At 34.0% G+C, this 17742-nt stretch overlaps 1 protein-coding gene across 1 annotated transcript; it reads right to left on the bottom strand.

Annotated features, from left to right (window-relative positions):
• Nucleotides 1–4775: 4775 nt before the first annotated feature.
• On the bottom strand, nucleotides 4776–16364 carry gnl3l (guanine nucleotide binding protein-like 3 (nucleolar)-like). The gene is made up of 15 exons (XM_053484175.1): nucleotides 16319–16364; nucleotides 16180–16220; nucleotides 12781–12891; nucleotides 10960–11076; nucleotides 10032–10112; nucleotides 9800–9935; nucleotides 9113–9216; nucleotides 8796–8940; nucleotides 8627–8714; nucleotides 8309–8483; nucleotides 6563–6705; nucleotides 6124–6260; nucleotides 5845–5990; nucleotides 5336–5504; nucleotides 4776–5144 (listed from the first exon to the last, which is right to left on the bottom strand). The coding sequence occupies exons 1-15, from the start codon at nucleotides 16329–16331 to the stop codon at nucleotides 5077–5079; spliced, it is 1674 nt and encodes a 557-aa protein (XP_053340150.1). The 5' UTR covers nucleotides 16332–16364; the 3' UTR covers nucleotides 4776–5076.
• Between the last annotated feature and the right edge of the window lie 1378 nt (nucleotides 16365–17742).

The raw sequence follows: 17742 nt of genomic DNA, 5'->3' as shown, positions 1-17742 counted from the left end.
ATTACCCCTAAGTTATGAAAATTATTAAGCGAAGCTGATTCAAGACCTTGGGAGAGTCGAGTAAGGCTGAAGTGCATCAAGAGGAAATGGGCATTCCTATTTGGATACTTACTGTAGTTTCAAACCACTTCTGAGACACACACCAGAGACAATTTCAGAGGTATCTTAACTGGACTAACTGTTACTCAGTGGTCCAAAATCCTTTTTTTAGATGTAAGAAAAGTTTGCATTTGTTTTTTGGAAATTAAAGTGTGATGTTTCCACAGTTGGTGATGATCTGGGTTGCAATGTCATCTGCTGGTGTTGGTCAATTGCATTTATCAATTCCAAAGTCAAAATAACCTTCTACCAGAAGATTTTAGAGTACTTCATGCTTTCGTCTTCTGAGAACCTTTATAGGGATATAAATTTATAGAGATATATATTTACAGTGGGGCAAAAATGTATTTAGTCAGCCACCAACTGTGCAAGTTCTCCCATTTCAAAAGCTGAGAGAGGCCTGTATTTTCATCATAGGTATACCTCAACTATGAGAGACAAAATAAGAAAAAAAAATCCAGAAAATCACATTGTAGGATTTTTTAAGAATTTATTTGCAAATGGTGGAAAATAATTATTTGGTCAATAACAAAATTTCATCACAATACTTTGTTGGCTATAAAAGAGGTCAAACGTTTTTCTGTAAGTCTTCACAAGGTTTTCATACACACTGTTGCTGGTATTTTGGCCCATTCCTCCATGCAGATCTCCTCTAGAGCAGTGATGTTTTGAAGCTGTCGCTGGGCAACATGGACTTTCAACTCCCTCCAAAGATTTTCTATGGGGTTAAGATTTGGAGACTGGTTAGGCCACTCCAGGACCTTGTAATGCTTCTTACGAAACCACTCCTTTGTTGCCCAGGCGGTGTCTTTGGGATCATTGTCATGCGGATCACACAGATCTTCGTCCTGGTCCCTTTGCAAAAAACAACCCCAAAGCATGATGTTTCCACCCCCATGCTTCACAGTAGGTATGGCGTTCTTTTGATGCAACTCAGCATTCTTTCTCCTTCAAACATGACAGAGTAAGTTTTTACAAAAAGGTTCTATTTTGGTTTCATCTGACTGCACTGTCAGATGACAGTTCTGGATCATCCAAATGCTCTCTAGCAAACTTTAGCCTGGACACGTACTGGCTTAAGCAGGGGGACACGTCTGGCACTGCAGGATTTGAGTCCCTGGCGGTGCAGTGTGTTACTGATGGTAGCCTTTGTTACTTTGGTCCCAGCTCTCTGCAGGTCATTCACTAGGTCCCCCCGTATCGTTCTGGGATTTTTGCTTACAGTTCTTGTGATCATTTTGACCCCACAGGGTGAGATCTTGCGTGGAGCCCCGGATCGAGCAAAATTATCAGTGGTCTTGTATGTCTTCTATTTTCTAATAATTGCTCCCACAGTTGATTTCTTCACACCGAGCTGCTTACCTATTGCAGATTCAGTCTTCCCAGCCTGGTGCAGGTACAGAATTTTGTGTCTGGTGTCCTTTGACAGCTCTTTGGTCTTGGCCATAGTGGAGTTTGGAGTGTGACTGTTTGAGGTAGTGGACAGGTGTCTTTTATACTGATAACAGATGCCATTAATACAGGTAAGTGGAGGACAGAGGAGCCTCTTAAATAAGAAGTTACAGGTCTGTGAGATCCAGAAATCTTGCTTGTTTGTAGGTGACCAAATACTTATTTTACTGAGGAATTTACCAATTAATTCATAAAAAATCCTACAATGTGATTTTCTGGATTTTTTTATTTTATTTTGTCTCTCATAGTTGAGGTCTTTTTAAGTGGAAGAACTTGCACAGTTGGTGGCTGACTAAAGACTTTTTTGTCCAACTGTATACGGATATAATTTCCTTTCCTAGCAGGACTTAGCATTTGCCTATAGTGCCAGGATGTTTTACTGTTGGCTCGGGAAGCCAAGTGGCTCAGGGGACAAAACATAAAAAATTTGAGTCCATGGCCGGGAAACTCCCCAGACCAGTATCCCACTGAGAACTTGTGATCAATCCTTAATAGGAGGGGGACAAACAAAAACCCAGAAATTCTGACAAACGCCAAGCATTGATTATGCAAGAATGTGCTGCCATCAGTCAGGATGTGGCCCATAGGATGATTGACAGCATGCCTGGGAAAATTGCAGAGGTTTTGAAAAAGAAGTGTCAACTCTTTAAATATTAAATATTTGCGTAAACTTAATGTAATTGTCTATAAAAGCCTTTGACACATATGAAATGCTTGTAATTATAGTTCAGTATACTATAGTAACATCTGACAAAAAGTTTCAAAAACAGCAGACTTTGTGAAAATTAAGATTGGTGTCATTCTCAAAACTTTTGGCCATGTATGTATTGCAAATAGTTTTTTAAATGCTCTCAGCAATTATTCTAATATTTTGAGATACTGGATTTTTCTTATTCATGAGCTGTAAATTCTGATTATCTAAGTACTTTACATGCAATGAATTTAGAATATATGAGTTTTAGTTTTTAAATAAACTAAGAAAAATTATTTTTTCATGATACTCTAATTTTTGGAGATGTACTATGTAAACACACACACAGAAACACATAAAGAGAAAAAGAGTGAGAAAGCGAGAGATTTATACAAACCTGAACATGCGCAGAGCAAATAACTCATGTATTTAAAGGGATTGTAAAATTTTGGTTATAAAAAAAAATCACTTTCTACACTGTGAGGAACATTGTTTTGTCATGACTTTAATTGTGATTTTGTATTGGTCTAGTTTGATATTAGTCCCGTTTAAGTATGTCAAGTTGTAATATCTGTTAGCATTTTAACCTCACTGTGGTCACCCGCGTGGAGGTATCCCGCCGGTGGTATAACTTGCATTTTTTTTCTGGTAACAGCATATTTTACCATACACACAAGTATAGTACATGATTTAAATCTGTAATGGCTCTACCTTTATTTTCGTACACTCACAATATCAACAAAACAATGTGCTTTGTAAAAGAAAATAAACAGGGTGCGCTTTTAACCATTTCAGTGTCCACGAATATCTTTCTGAAACGCATCACAACAATGAAACTCAAACTCAGAGAATCCTTGACACAAAGACATGAGCACTTAAAAATGTGTCTACTTAAAAATGAAGCAAGTCAAATTAAAAGCATATATTCCCAGTTTATTTCATATAAACCCAAGTAAAGGTACAGTCTTTCATTCGCACTTGCTTTGATAATGATAATGATCTTAGACGGGACACAGCCACAGGGTAAATCCTTAGGGTGAGCCACATCCAAGGCAGTTGATCCAGCTGAGGATATTCTAGCAATTTGTCAGTCTACTTATTCTAGTCATATAGCACTAATTAAACCAAAAAATATTTTTCAGACTTTATTTTGACCGCTTTTCACTGCTTATGTGAAACATTGCCTGTCATTGTCACTTACAAATGTTCAAGAATATCTGCTTAAGTGTAAATGTTTGTAATGTGGTCCACTGTAAACATTATTATTTGTTATACTGTATATATTTTGGTTTCAGTTCAGTTTTATTAGCTTTTTTTTTTTATAATAATAAGTTATGCATAGGGTGTAAGAGTGGGCTTTTACAAACCTTATACCCTATTTTTACACTTTTTTGAACCTTTCTTAGGATTCTTGCCAGTGAATCTGTAGTTATTTTGCTTTGCCTGACAGTTAACTATATTCGAAATAAAAAATAAATAAACAAATAAAATAAAAACTGTCTTCACATTATTTCTTGTAGCACTTCCCTCTCAGTCAGAAAGGCTCATTATGGAGCACATTATGCAGGCATTTATCTTCTCTGGTGTGAATTACAGCATGTAAAAGTTTTTGACAACAAAGTGTCTTAGAAATTTAAATGAATATTTCTGGATTCATGCAATGAGCAGATTATTTTCATCATTTATCAGGTTGATTTAAAAAAACATTAGGTTACAAGACCTGGTTCACAAAATATTTTAGATGTGTTTTGTGGCCACATTGCAACGACTTAATTATAATATATTTTTTTACTATATCTTTATTCATACCTTTTATTTTCTTCAAAAAAATTAACTTGTACTTACATTAAACAAAAAAGTCTTAAACCTGTTTTATATTTTATACTACAGTAGCATAAGTACCCATTGTTGATGGGGAAAGAGTTTACAAAAATAGTTCAAAGGTTAAAGCTAAAAATACACCAACCAGCTTTAATGTAATTAATGATATTATTTTTTCAAATTAAAGCCCACATACTATACATGTCTGCCTGCAACAAAGATAAACCCTTTTATTATTTAAAAGTGTAATTTTACAATTTTACAATTTAATTGGTGGCTAAATATTAGGAAATTGTATAAAATATACCTAGTTCATGGCAAGATTTTGAATCTACTGTCATTTCATTTTTATTACAATTAATGAAAAAGAGAGGATACAAAACATTTTACACCTTGTTTATGCTAAGCTAAAATAATCCTTTTGTCGCCAGCCAAATACACTCCCTGTTCAGTAATCGGAGAGTGAAATTGAAAAAGTAGATTGCATAAAGATATATTAATATTAAAATTTTCTTAAGAACAGCTGGAGCTTAAGAATAATTGGTAGGTTCCAATGACAAAAGTTTCTAAACATTTACCACTATCTGGTCTCTAAACTCTCACAGGAAAAAAAACCCCTAAATGACTAGATATGGGTGATATGCAGTCAAAAGTTCTTAAATATTTAATTACTCATTGACAATTGTGCAATTATGCATAACAGTACATAAAACAATACAGCAAGGAATTAGCAATGATGTTTATTAGTATTTAGACTCAGGTACATTAATTAAATATACATCCTCAAACCATTTTTTTCACTCTACAATGTATTTGTTTTGCCAAAGGGATTCCCTCCCAAATGTTCCTAGCCCTGTCCATGCATTCATATATCTGTGAGCTAGTATGATTTTGGAACTGTCTGTTTGAAGATGTTTCTTTTCTGGTTTAAGTAATTGTAATGACGTCTGGGGCATACTAATTAACCAAAAAAAAACTGTACAAGTTGGCTACAGGGGCATCCCTGTTCAGTTTCAGTTATCCAGAAAGGCAAAATTCATGGCTGATGTTAGAGAATCTGAGAGTTTCGTGGCAAGTTTGTCTATGGAAAAAGCAAAGAGATAAAGTTTGTGTTAAGTGCCAAGTATCAACAACCAAAAAAAGTGTTTAGATTAATTGCTAATTGACATGACAGCAAAATTGTTCCTTTTTACTATATACCAAGTGCATGACAATAAATGTGGTTTTGCCATTTATGTATAATATATTTTAAGTGGCTGAGCAAATAAATACCTGCTCTTTTTTGCTGCTTCTTTCTTTTCTTGTTAGCGGCCAAAAGTGCCTGGCCTTGCTGAAGTGGGTCAACAGCTGCAATATCGAAGTCCATAGGCTTTTGAGCTGGAACAGCCACTGCACCAGATTTAGTTTTTCCTGCTTTGATATCTACAGTCATGGGCCCAAACTTAAAAGCGGATGGAAAGTTTAATTACTTGACACATACAAATATGGAAAAATCCACAAAAACTTATTAGTCAGTGCCTGCCCATTAACGAACATCAACTTAAGCACAAAATAATTTTAGTTACATATTATGACCACAATATTGTAATGTTTGACCATTTCATGTAGTAACTCCAAAACTGATTTTTAAATACATTTTTTAATTATTTATGTTGCATTCGAGATGTTGCAACAGACACGCTTTAATAGTTTAGATTAAAATTGTGGAGTAGCTGTTTAAATTGTACATTTATGCTTTCAGAAATGTGGGGGTGGAAATTATATTTTAAAAAATCATGCACCTCTGGATCATCATCTGCATCCATAAGTTCAGACGATTGTTGGGAATCAACATCAAGGAATTCTATTTTTGCTGGCTCTTCCTGGCCAACTCCCGTCATTCCTAATGTGTCCATGCAAAATGCCATCTCATTTCCGGGGTTACATTCTAAAATAAATAAATAAATAAATATAAATATTATATGAAGCATTTAATAATAGAGGACAGCTAAAACCAGAATGGCATGTTTACTTGAAAATATAAATGCTGCTTTTTACAGCTTATTGCTTTTTTTATTTACCAGTTAAGGCCTCCTGGTTGCCTTTCTCCAGTTCATCCCAGTCAAACTCTATGTTCATCTCAGTTAAAATCTGTGCACTGACATGTGTTGGTAGTACATGTGTTTCTGGAGGATGTGTGTAGTAGTTGATACGTCCTCTGTAAAGAAACATGTAAATGACTAAACTAATTATTCAACTAATTTTTATTTTTGTAACATTTAACAATGGATATTGTCATAAAGCAACTTTATAGAAATCCAAGATACAAATTTTATAACATAATTCATTACATAGAACAATCTTTCATTCTCTCCTAACAAACCTGAACACTTGAATCATTGGCACAACTTGGATGGGCCTAGATCACTTTTTATGTATTTATTCACAATTTGTATGTGAAAGTTATATAAAAGTTACCCTACTTGAAACTTTAAATTGGTTTCTAAATGCACAACTCACCCTGTCCAATCCATGAGAACACCCTTGGCAGCTAGGGGAGTGTCAGGTAGCCCACCTTTTCTCAGCTTGCCCTGACGATGGGCAAGCAATGCCAAAAATTCAGACGTTGTGTGAAAGTCTGAAACGCCGTAGTGCTCCATGATCTAAAAAGGACAGACAGCAATATTGACTTCATAAATATCATAAAAGTAGTACTTGTCTGCCCACATTATGGATTATCATGTTCCTCCCCCTCCTAGCCATGATATTTTTGCTTCACTATTGAAAAACAGGGCTGGCACTCACTATGATGTGGTGCATCAATGGTTTACACAACTATTCTTTAATGGCACTATCATACATTTGGCCAAAAAGAAAACCTACATCAGTATGCTGTTCATTCTGTATTAAATAATAAACTATAATTTAATCACCACCACCAAGTTATAACTATTGGTGCAATTGGATACAGGACTTTCTGAGGGGCAAACACCAGTACTGTAGGTGAAGACTGACAACTCCTTGTCCTCCATGCTTACTCTGAACAAAGGCACCCATAAGTTAAGGAAAGGCTTGGCGACACTGACTATGCTATTTGTACACATGACTGTAAAGGCATATTAATATGATAAACCTATCATACGCCCTTGATGATCTCATTGGTTTTAAATCTAAAGCCATTCCTGCTGTGTTGGTAGTGATACCTGATAGCCATGAGTAACATACTGTTGACAATTTGGATGGGTTTACTGTTACAATATGCAGGACTTTCAAATGTTAAAATAATGTTCAACTTGTCTTCACTTCTAGGACATCAAACAAAAAATAAAATAGTAAAATAAATAAAAATAAACACTCAGTGATTAGACAACACAAAAGCATGTGAGACAAATACCAACGCCTGCTGCTAAGGCATTGCCAACCATCATCTCCCTTCAAATCATGTCCCTCTGGATTTCATTCCATAAGTGGATGCCTGTACCTTAAGCAACTGGTTTGCTTTTATGTTGCTTTGTCTCCATTCCATTCCTGTACTAGTGATGTAAGACGAATCTTCATTTATGTGTTGAGGCTTCTCAGTCAAAAATGAAATGAACGTTTATTATGTGAAACTTTATTTACAGGCTTGTTGTACTGACATTTAGTTGACAAATTATAAGTGGAAAATAGACCCTAACATCTTCAAGCTGTAAATAATATTGTATTTATCAATGACAGCTCTCAGATTTGTGTGTATACTGTATGTTTGTTTGAAAATCAACTGTGCAAAGATAATGTTTGTTCACCTAACAACCATTTTTTGAATCTTTGAAAAATAAATGACAAAAAAATAACCCTATGACTACATTCTAGGAATTTATTAAAGTAATTACCTTACTGGGAGAAATTACTTTAAGATGGCCCAAACAGGGATGAAATTAATTAAGAGTAAAAGGAAAAAAGTGAGATTAATCATTAATGTCATTGTCATTAATGTAAACCAAAAGATGTTGCATGAATTTTCCTTCTTCACATACAGTATTTTAAGAATAAGAAGTACACAGTTACAGTATATGCTGAAACTGTTATTGATTTTGCAGTTACCATTGTTAACATTGTATGCATCAATTTGCATGATGCGTTTCATGATGGTGTTTGAAGTGTTTTGTTAATTAAACATAACAAGTCATGATAATATAAAAACAGTTTAATTTCAGATCCTATAATAATACTAAAATTTCAATATAAAATTAAAATCCTAATCAGAATAAAATCACTATAACCCACCTGTTTTTTATTGCAGCGTTGTAAAATTGTTTCAACGGCCGGGACTGGGTTGACTAACTGTTCGATTTTTACACAGTTTCGAAGAATCATAGCAGCATCGCTGGATGATGTCATGACAATACCAGGACAATCCAAAATCTTAATGTGTTTGTCTATATGCACCTCTTGTAGGCACCTAAGACAAAAGTTATAACCAGAAAAACAATTAATCATTGGACAAGCATCCAAAGTTGTTAGGGTATGTTATTTAATACATAACATAATAGAACTAAATTCAATATAGAACTAAATAATATAATATAAAATAATAAAGCTTACTTTGTTACACCAGGGGTAGCTCCTACAGTGCAAGCTCGAGTCCTCTTTAAACTGTTAATCAAACTGCTTTTTCCAACATTAGGAAACCCTAGAAAAAATTTAAAATATGGTCAATAAAGTAATTTTTCCTACAAAAAATTGCCTTCCTAAGGTAATGTAAATCACTCACCAACTACTCCTACTGTTATGGTGGTCTTAATGTCTTGGATGCGGCAATAATTGCCGAGCAGCTTCAAGAGACAGTCAGACCCCACACATGCCCTGCTGCCCAGGAGCCCCTGAGTAGCCTGGTTCACAGGAACTTTGCTACATTTCTATATGAAGATTTATAATTAAATATTTAGTTGTTCTGTAACCCAATGAGGACACAAGCTTCAGCCAATGAATGTATTCATGAGTATTTGTTGTAACAGAGAGATGAAGCCAGAATATTTCTTCATATTGTCAACTGTATATGAATGCACACCACTGCTACAAGGCACTCACCAAGTTTTTGTTCTGCTGCTGGGTGGAAGCTTTGAAGGCCACTGTGGGGAACTCATTGCGAAGATACTTAATCCACTTTTCCACAATGTCTTTGGGCACCAGGTCTTAAGGAATGCAAACAATCAAAAACTATTTTTACACTACACAGCTCTCATTTAAAAGCAATAAACAGTAACGTGTGTATTATATATATATATATATATATATATATATATATATATATATATATATATATACACACACACTCACATTATATTGCTTTTAAATGAGGGCTGTGAACATTTGAATTTAAGATCAAAAGATGCAGCTTGCATTTCCTAATATTTACATCAAGATTTAGAATCTGGCACCTCATTAGTAGCACATGTTTTATGTTTTTGTTGCCAGGTGATTATTGCTAGGTAAGAAAATTGGGCCCTGTTGGACAAATTCTTTGTAGTTCAGCTAAAACTTTACTTGTCTAATCCTGCACACTTTTACACAATGGGGTTCTACAATAGATTACTTTTTTTTTTTTTATTAGGTTATATTAGATTTTGGTATTCAAAAGGAGTCTGGACACAGATGGTGAACTATAACATGAAACAAAGTGAAATTCTGGTCTGTTGTCTAATATTGACAAATTCAAATGCTTTCAGTGATTGGTAAAATACAAAGAAACAATTTGCTTTGGCCATTCCCACTTACCGATTTTATTAAGAACTAAAATAATTTTCTTATTGGTTCCACTCTGGGCAACAGCTTGCTCAACCTGAGGACAGCGACAGCCTAACGGGTCCCTAGCATCCAAAACCTCCAAAATAACATCCGCAACTTGAATCACCTGGTTGCACATGGACAAACAACACATTAAATAAATAAATAAACAAACAAATAAATAAATGATTCATAATTATAACTAAAATGTCCAAGAACTTACTTTTTGAAATTCTTTGTAATATGTCTTCTTTGAATTCTCATTTTCAATACTGGCATGTTTCTCCAAAGTTTTCTTCATTTCCTGCGTGCGCACACAGTTAAACTTAAAACCTTTTTCTTTTTATAAACCTCTTTTTACTTGTTTTACATTTTAAATTTATAATTTAGAAAATTTTTCAAATCCACTGTTCAAAATACATTTCTACATACGCAAACAAATGTACATAAACATGTTCATATATTTATATACTGTACAGTCAGGTATAAAAAGTTAATACCCTGTCTTTTAATTTTTTGTTTTGAGTAAAAATAAATAAATTAAAAAAATTCATCTGACTGTAGCATGTGTTAATTGTAGCAAATACAACCTCAGACAAACTTTTCGAAAACGAATTTTCCCACTTACAAAAGAACCACTGTTCTATTTCAGGTTCAATCAAAGTAGCTAACATGTATTGTACTAAAAGTATATAGAGCTAGAGAGTCGAGTTAATTAAAGCTTTTTTTTGTGCAATTCATATTCCTGTTTAAAAATTCCTGTTCATTACAACAATCTTTGTAGCACACAAAAGATTAAATACAGTGGGAAAATAACACTTCCCAACATCAACTTTTACATGCATATGAAAATTTTAATTAAGCAAAATGCACACCTAATTGCAACTCTATAAAACATCTCAAAGTTCTAAAACAGGGGTGTTGGTTAGTATCACATAGGTGGTTTGCATCTTTTCATTAATGTATTTCTGTAAAACTTTATACCTAATGTAACTCAATTTGTGGAATTCAACCACAAAGCAGAGAATACAAGAAACTTAATCAAATACTTTTGCATCAAATAAACAACCAAGACCTTAATGTGCAAATGTCATGAGGAACTAGAGTTTTAGTACTGTGTAATTTTAATGTACACTTTAATTGCTACAAACCCTTTGTTCAAACTCTCGCTGTCTGTCCTGGATGTCATTCTGGAAGACATCAAGACTCCTTCTCTTCATGAGTTCCTTATTCCGTGCCAGCTGCTGCCTCTGTTGCTGCTCTTCTAGCTAAGACAAAACATAAAACTTTAAACACTAATATGGTTTTATATTTTTATTTAACAGTAATTTGGGCTGACCTTTATTTCATCATGTGCAGCAAACAAGTAGTATATACTTGTAGTATAGTAGAAGTATGTTTAAATCACTGTGAAATGTCAATGGAAACCAATGCAGGGTGATTAAGATGAGGTGATAATGCTTATATCTTCTAGTTCTAGTTAGGACTCTGACTGCATTCTGGACTAACTGGGGCTTGTTTCAAGATTTAATTTAATTGCCATTTATACACATAACAGTATGAGTACATTAGAATTTTTGGGAATATACTTGGGGTGGTAGCTCTTCCGGCTTTGCTGAGACATATAACTGTGTGTCATCAGCATAAAAGTGGAAACTTATACCATGTTTATGAATTATGTTACCCAGAGGAAGCATGTACAGAGGAAAAAAGGAATGGGCCTAAAACCGAACCACATGGCACACCAAACCTCACTTTAGAACATTTAAATCTACATAACTGATAATGATGAGTCAAATAAGATTTGAGTCAGAAGAGAGCCGTTCCCTTAATTCCTCATAATTTTCTAATCTATGAAGCAGAATACTATGATCAATGGTGTACTGCACTGCACTTAGGGCAAAGTAACAGAGGAGACGCCATGATGAAGATCAATAGGAAGTCATTTACAACTTTAGACTGTATCTGTGCTATGATGAGGCCTAAATTCTAGTTTTTTTTATCTCCAAATATTTTCTTTTATTTACTAGAGCTACATAAATGATATAACAAAATGAAATTACAAAAAAAAAAACGAGACCCCACGAGTTCTGTGGAGTCAGACAGTGATCTAATCATAGCTGATAACTCTGGGACATTACTGTAAAGCTCTGTGCAGTTGATGTGAATATATGTTTAATGGGGGAATGTGACCAGCCTTGTGAGTGGGTCCACACTGTGCTACACACTGATTTACTACTAATGTATGTAGCTGTATCCAGATAGCTTCATTTTAATGCTACATGCTTATTCGATTTGATCCAGGTTTCTGTTAATATATCAAACTCCTAATCAGTTATCCTAGTTTCAATAACAGTAAGTTTTTTAGATGTGAGAGATTTAATATTTAACAGTCCTACCTTCAGATCAGAGGTTCTGTGTAGTCAGTATGGTCTAACTCTATATAATTAGATTACTAAAACAGACTTTTGAGTCTTTCTAAATTTTAGTTTAGCTCTGAGAACAGACACAGTGTCAATATGGTGAAACCTGAACTATAACTGCAGCTAGCAGATAACTGTTCTGGGACTATGAGCTATACTTAATTCCCTTAAATAAAATAAAACCGAATTAAATTGAATTTACTATATTTATAACCACTTTTTAAATACACCTGTAGTTCAGAAGAAGGCTTGGAGACTTATACTGCATTAATGCCCAGTGAGGTTTACTTTGATTATATTACATCATTTAGCATAATTTGCAATTTCACAAGAAAGTTAAAAATTATTAGGTTATCACTTAAAAACATACACATCTTTTGAAATGGTGGAAATGTTACCTTTTCTGTTTTCTTGTTTTTCTATTGGTATTTTTGAAAATGGTATATAATAATATAAGCAGGAAAAAGAAACAATATCACACAAACCCATCGGAGAAATGAAAACCTTATGATTTTTAAGGTTACCCTTACTGGAAAGATTAAAACTTACCCTCTTTTGTCGAAGTTCAGCTTGTTTCTGACTGTGTTCTTTAAAGTCGCAAATATTGGGCAACCCTGGATCTTTTTTTCTTCCTTTTGGGTGATGTTCAAAGACTTTGGGCTTTACAGAAAGAAAAATTAAAATGTAAGTTTGCCACACATGAAATATGGAATATTTCACCACATTGGTCACAAAAACTACACATTTAAAAAATATATTAAGTTGCTATATGATCCTATGCTATCACTTCAATATGCCATACACAAAATGTGCTTATTGATTAGGCTTTATTTTTGCACTTTATTACACTGGTTTAATTGAGGCAAAGATCTGTACTGATTGGTAAACTATCTGTAACAGGTACAAAAGTATTAAATTTTACTCAGAATTAGGACACATTACTTAGTGCAATGAGGCACTTTACGTTACTTAGATAAAACATTTTCAAGAAGCAAAATATGCTTTACAAAACATAAAATGTAAAATTGAACTGAATTTGTAATATAATAGCAATATACCCTGGCAAAATTAAAATGAGATACACAGCAATGTAAATTAGACATATTTTAACATAATGCAAAAAATATTTGCATTTACATCCACATAAATAAGAGAAAGGACTTGTCTGTACACTGGTCAGAACTAACTCTTTGGATTATATCTTTAAGTTTCAAACCAGTCTGTTTGGACGTGTCTGTTTGTCTGTCCAGCCAGTTTTGGTCACAGCATCATGCTGATTAAACATGGGTCATTAGAGCAAACATATCCACAGCAGTCCGAGGTAGGGGAATGTAAAATGTAAAATAGCTGAACTGAGAGCCCATATGCGCTAAAATCAAATGTTGAGTAGAAGTAAATTTATAAGCAGTTACGTGCCAGATTATGTCACAGAATCACGCAAAACTGGCTGGACAGAATTTAATTAAACCTGCTCACCATAAATTAAGATTCTTAATCAAAACATTTATTAGAATTAAAGTTATGAGCAGTTATGTATCAGATTAAAAACCAGAAGTTTGATGCGCATGCTTCAAACTGTGGGCGCATCCTAAATCAACCGTTGGACAAAATTTATTGAAACTTTTCCAGTACGTACAGTAGATATCTGCCTGAAGTTTAACCAGCAACAATAAATTAATCAGACAACCTAAACTGAAAATTTTTACTGGAATTAGTTAATATTTTCAACACTGAATAACAGCACTGATGTGGTATAAGTGAATTTTATTGCGCTGGAGTCTTTTAGACAAAACTTTATCCAATCTACTTTTTCGATTTCTCATCTGTGATTCACTATCCGATTACTGAACGGATGACGACAAAAGTACAACTTAGCATAAACAAGTTGTAAGATACTTAACCTTATAAAATTTTATTTCTTTGTATTTAAAAGTTAGGCAGAGAGTTCTGTTTAAAGTAATTTAACCGTTAATAGCTAACGGTTTCCTTTAGTGTTTCTTAGGTAATTGAAAAGTGAAGGGTCTTTAATGAAACATATTTCATTATATTATATTTATAATATAATTTCATTATATCATTATATTATATATTCATTATATTATATTATTATATATATATATTTTTTTTAAAAGACTTGTATGTTTTGTTTTAATGTTCAATAACACTGTTTGTTATATATTCTGGTGTAACAGTGCTTTCAATCAAACACCAAGGTAGTTCTGGTGTGTATAATAACCCTGCCAAAAAAAATTAACACTTTTTAAAATAATTTCTCTATGACCTTACTAATTCATCCAAGACATTTACAAAAGTAAAGAGTGAAATTATACCCAATGTCATGTAAGCTAGCAACACATCAAAGAGTTACATTAGTTAATTTTAATAAATACAGAATATTACTCAAACAAATAACACATACAGTATACATGCCTTTATCTTTTGCCTGCTCTTGTTTATCTTTCCAATTTCTTTTTCTGTATTGGACACCTAATGGCTTTGACCATTTCTTTTTTTTTTTTTTCCCTTAATGGGCATATGGACTCTAACCACCAAGAGTCAAGACTACACCATTTGACTAAGTGTGTAGATCTTTTTTATATTCTTAACGATTTCACACACACACACACACACAAAAAAAGAATAAAATATGTCTGAAAATACACTGTGTATATTATATATACTGTACACAGCATATATTATGTTACTTACAAAAATTACTACTGTGCTTTACTATATTAAAAGGAAATGTTCTATTCTAACAAAAACTAACATATTAAAGTAACATGTTTTTCTCATCATTGTTAACTACCTATAGTAATCCTCACTTATATTACGTATTCAAACCTTTAGATGCCCTTGTGCACAGATTTTCAGACCTGCGTCTTTTTCATTAGTGATGGTTTAAAGAAAACAAGTCTGGAAAATCCTAAAAGGTACTTCAGCATTTCATTTCTAAAATGACTGGGCATTCTAGCAAGCATTTTTCATCTTTTGGGCATTTTAAGCGTTTTTTATCTTCTATAAAATTGTTGCATACATTGCAATATTTATATCAACTTGGAATAACTTGACTGTCTTTTTTAGATTTTCCATATTTCATTTATGACAACCATAATTTTAGAAAGTAATTGTGTTCTTAGATTTATTGTATGAGCAAAACTGTACAAAATGTGTATAATAAACATTTTCCTTTAAATTCACTTTGGGCCAAGAGTAGTACAATACTAGTATATAAGTAATGTGTACTCTATTCCATAAAAGCTGTGCAGATGATCTTGACCTACTCTGCTAAATGTTGTTGGTATAAATTGAGTAGCATTACCTTTCAAGACAAAAACTGTACAAACACAGATTTCAAATTGTAATTTTATTTGTCACATACACAGCCATACAAGGCATAATATCCAGTGATATATGATTGAATTGTATGATATGCAATGCAATGCTTATACAGCCACCTGTGATCTAAAATAAATGTCAAAAAGATGTTAATTAAATATTCCATACAGCCTTCTAAATTAAAAAAGAAAGAGTTGGGAAGAGTGCCAATAAATCTTTTATTCCAAAAGTATGGCACAGTGAATAAAAAAAAAAACTAAAACAATTAGAACATTATCTTCTGTGATAACACATGGTTGTCATGAATTACATTAAGTGTCGAAAATACAAAAGGCCAATCAAATCATTCCAAGATGATTAAGATTTTGCAATAAATGTATAGAAGACAGAAAACACTTATTAGAATGCCCCCTATACAGTAGTCTAAGAAATTAAATGCTCAAGTCCCTTTAGGATTTTAAAGACATGTTCCTGTCTTCTTTAAACCAGTAATTTTGAAATCACACGCGACCGGTTAAATACCCCGCAGGGAACTGATTACGAAAATGACTCGCGATATTAACGTTTTGCAACTACTTCAGAACAGTCTTAGCTACACAAACTACGCACCTTTTTACCACTGAACCCCAGTCTTTTTGCTCGCTTTTGTCCTGTAACAAGAAAACAACAACATAAAGTTTGCTGAAATACCACGTCCCTGTCATTACAACTGACATAACCAAAAAATAAATAAAAGCAGCCTTCTTACTAGCGTTAGGCATGGTTTTACACGTGCTTAAAATGCCGCAGCAAATGCCTTCTACAGTAAAGACTTTTATTATACAGAGGAGTAAAAGACTTTAATAGTTCTTCCGGTTGAAGCGCTTGACTATAAACTGAAAGAATTGTTGCCACCTACTGGACGGAAGTGTGGGTTTTATTATTATTATTATTAGTAGTAGTAGTGTTAATAATATTATTATTGTTATGATAGATTATTGAATTTATAATAATAATGATAATAATAATGTATGTACATTTTTCACCGAACAGTTTTATCTTCTGTTGTTCAGCCTGACATACACTCACCTAAAGAATTACTAGGAACACCTGTTCAATTTCTCATTAATGCAATTATCTAATCAACCAATCACATGGCAGTTGCTTCAGTGCATTTAGGGGTGTGGTCCTGGTCAAGACAATCTCCTGAACTCCAAACTGAATGTTAGAATGGGAAAGAAAGGTGATTTAAGCAATTTTGAGCGTGGCATGGTTGTTGGTGCCAGAAGGGCTGGTTTAAGTATTTCACAATCTGCTCAGTTACCGAGATTTTCACGCACAACCATTTCTAAGGTTTACAAAGAATGGTGTGAAAAGGGATCCAGTATGCAGCAGTCGTGTGGGCGAAAATGCCTTGTTGATGCTAGAGGTCAGAGGAGAATGGGCCGACTGATTCAAGCTGATAGAAGAGCAACTTTGACTGAAATAAACACTCGTTACAACCGAGGTATGCAGCAAAGCATTTGTGGAGCCACAACACGCACAACCTTGAGGCGGATGGGCTACAACAGCAGAAGACCCCACCGGGTACCACTCATCTCCACTACAAATAGGAAAAAGACGCTACAATTTGCACGAGTTCACCAAAATTGGACAGTTGAAGAGTGGAAAAATGTTGCCTGGTCTAATGAGTCTCAATTTCTGTTCAGACATTTAAATGGTAGAGTCAGAATTTGGCGTAAATAGAATAAGAAAATGGATCCATCATGCCTTGTTACCACTGTGCAGGCTGGTGGTGGTGGTGTAATGGTGTGGGGGATGTTTTCTTGGCACACTTTTGGGCATCGTTTAAATGCCACGGGCTACCTGAGCATTGTTTCTGACCATGTCCATCCCTTTATGACCACCATGTACCCATCCTCTGATGGCTACTTCCAGCAGGATAATGCACCATGTTAAAAAGCTCAAATCATTTCAAATTGGTTTCTTGAACGTGACAATGAGTTCACTGTACTAAAATGGCCCTTACAGTCACCAGATCTCAACCCAATAGAGCATCTTTGGGATGTGGTGGAACAGGAGCTTCGTGCCCTGGATGTGCATCCCACAAATCTCCATCAACTGCAAGATGCTATCCTATCAATATGGGCCAACATTTCTAAAGAATGCTTTCAGCACCTTGTTGAATCAATG

This window comes from Clarias gariepinus, chromosome 23 (genome assembly GCF_024256425.1).
Source record: "Clarias gariepinus isolate MV-2021 ecotype Netherlands chromosome 23, CGAR_prim_01v2, whole genome shotgun sequence".
Classification (NCBI taxonomy): Eukaryota; Metazoa; Chordata; class Actinopteri; order Siluriformes; family Clariidae; genus Clarias; species Clarias gariepinus.
The sequence above is the reverse complement of the archived record's forward strand: the minus strand, read 5'-3'. Positions and strand labels throughout refer to the sequence as shown.

Coding starts and splice junctions, on each gene's coding strand:
- gnl3l (XM_053484175.1), bottom strand. Junction 9,936..10,031: donor ATTACAAAGAATTTCAAAAA/GTAAGTTCTTGG, acceptor ATGTGCAACCAG/GTGATTCAAGTTGCGGATGT. Junction 6,706..8,308: donor AACGCTGCAATAAAAAACAG/GTGGGTTATAGT, acceptor TGTCCTTTTTAG/ATCATGGAGCACTACGGCGT.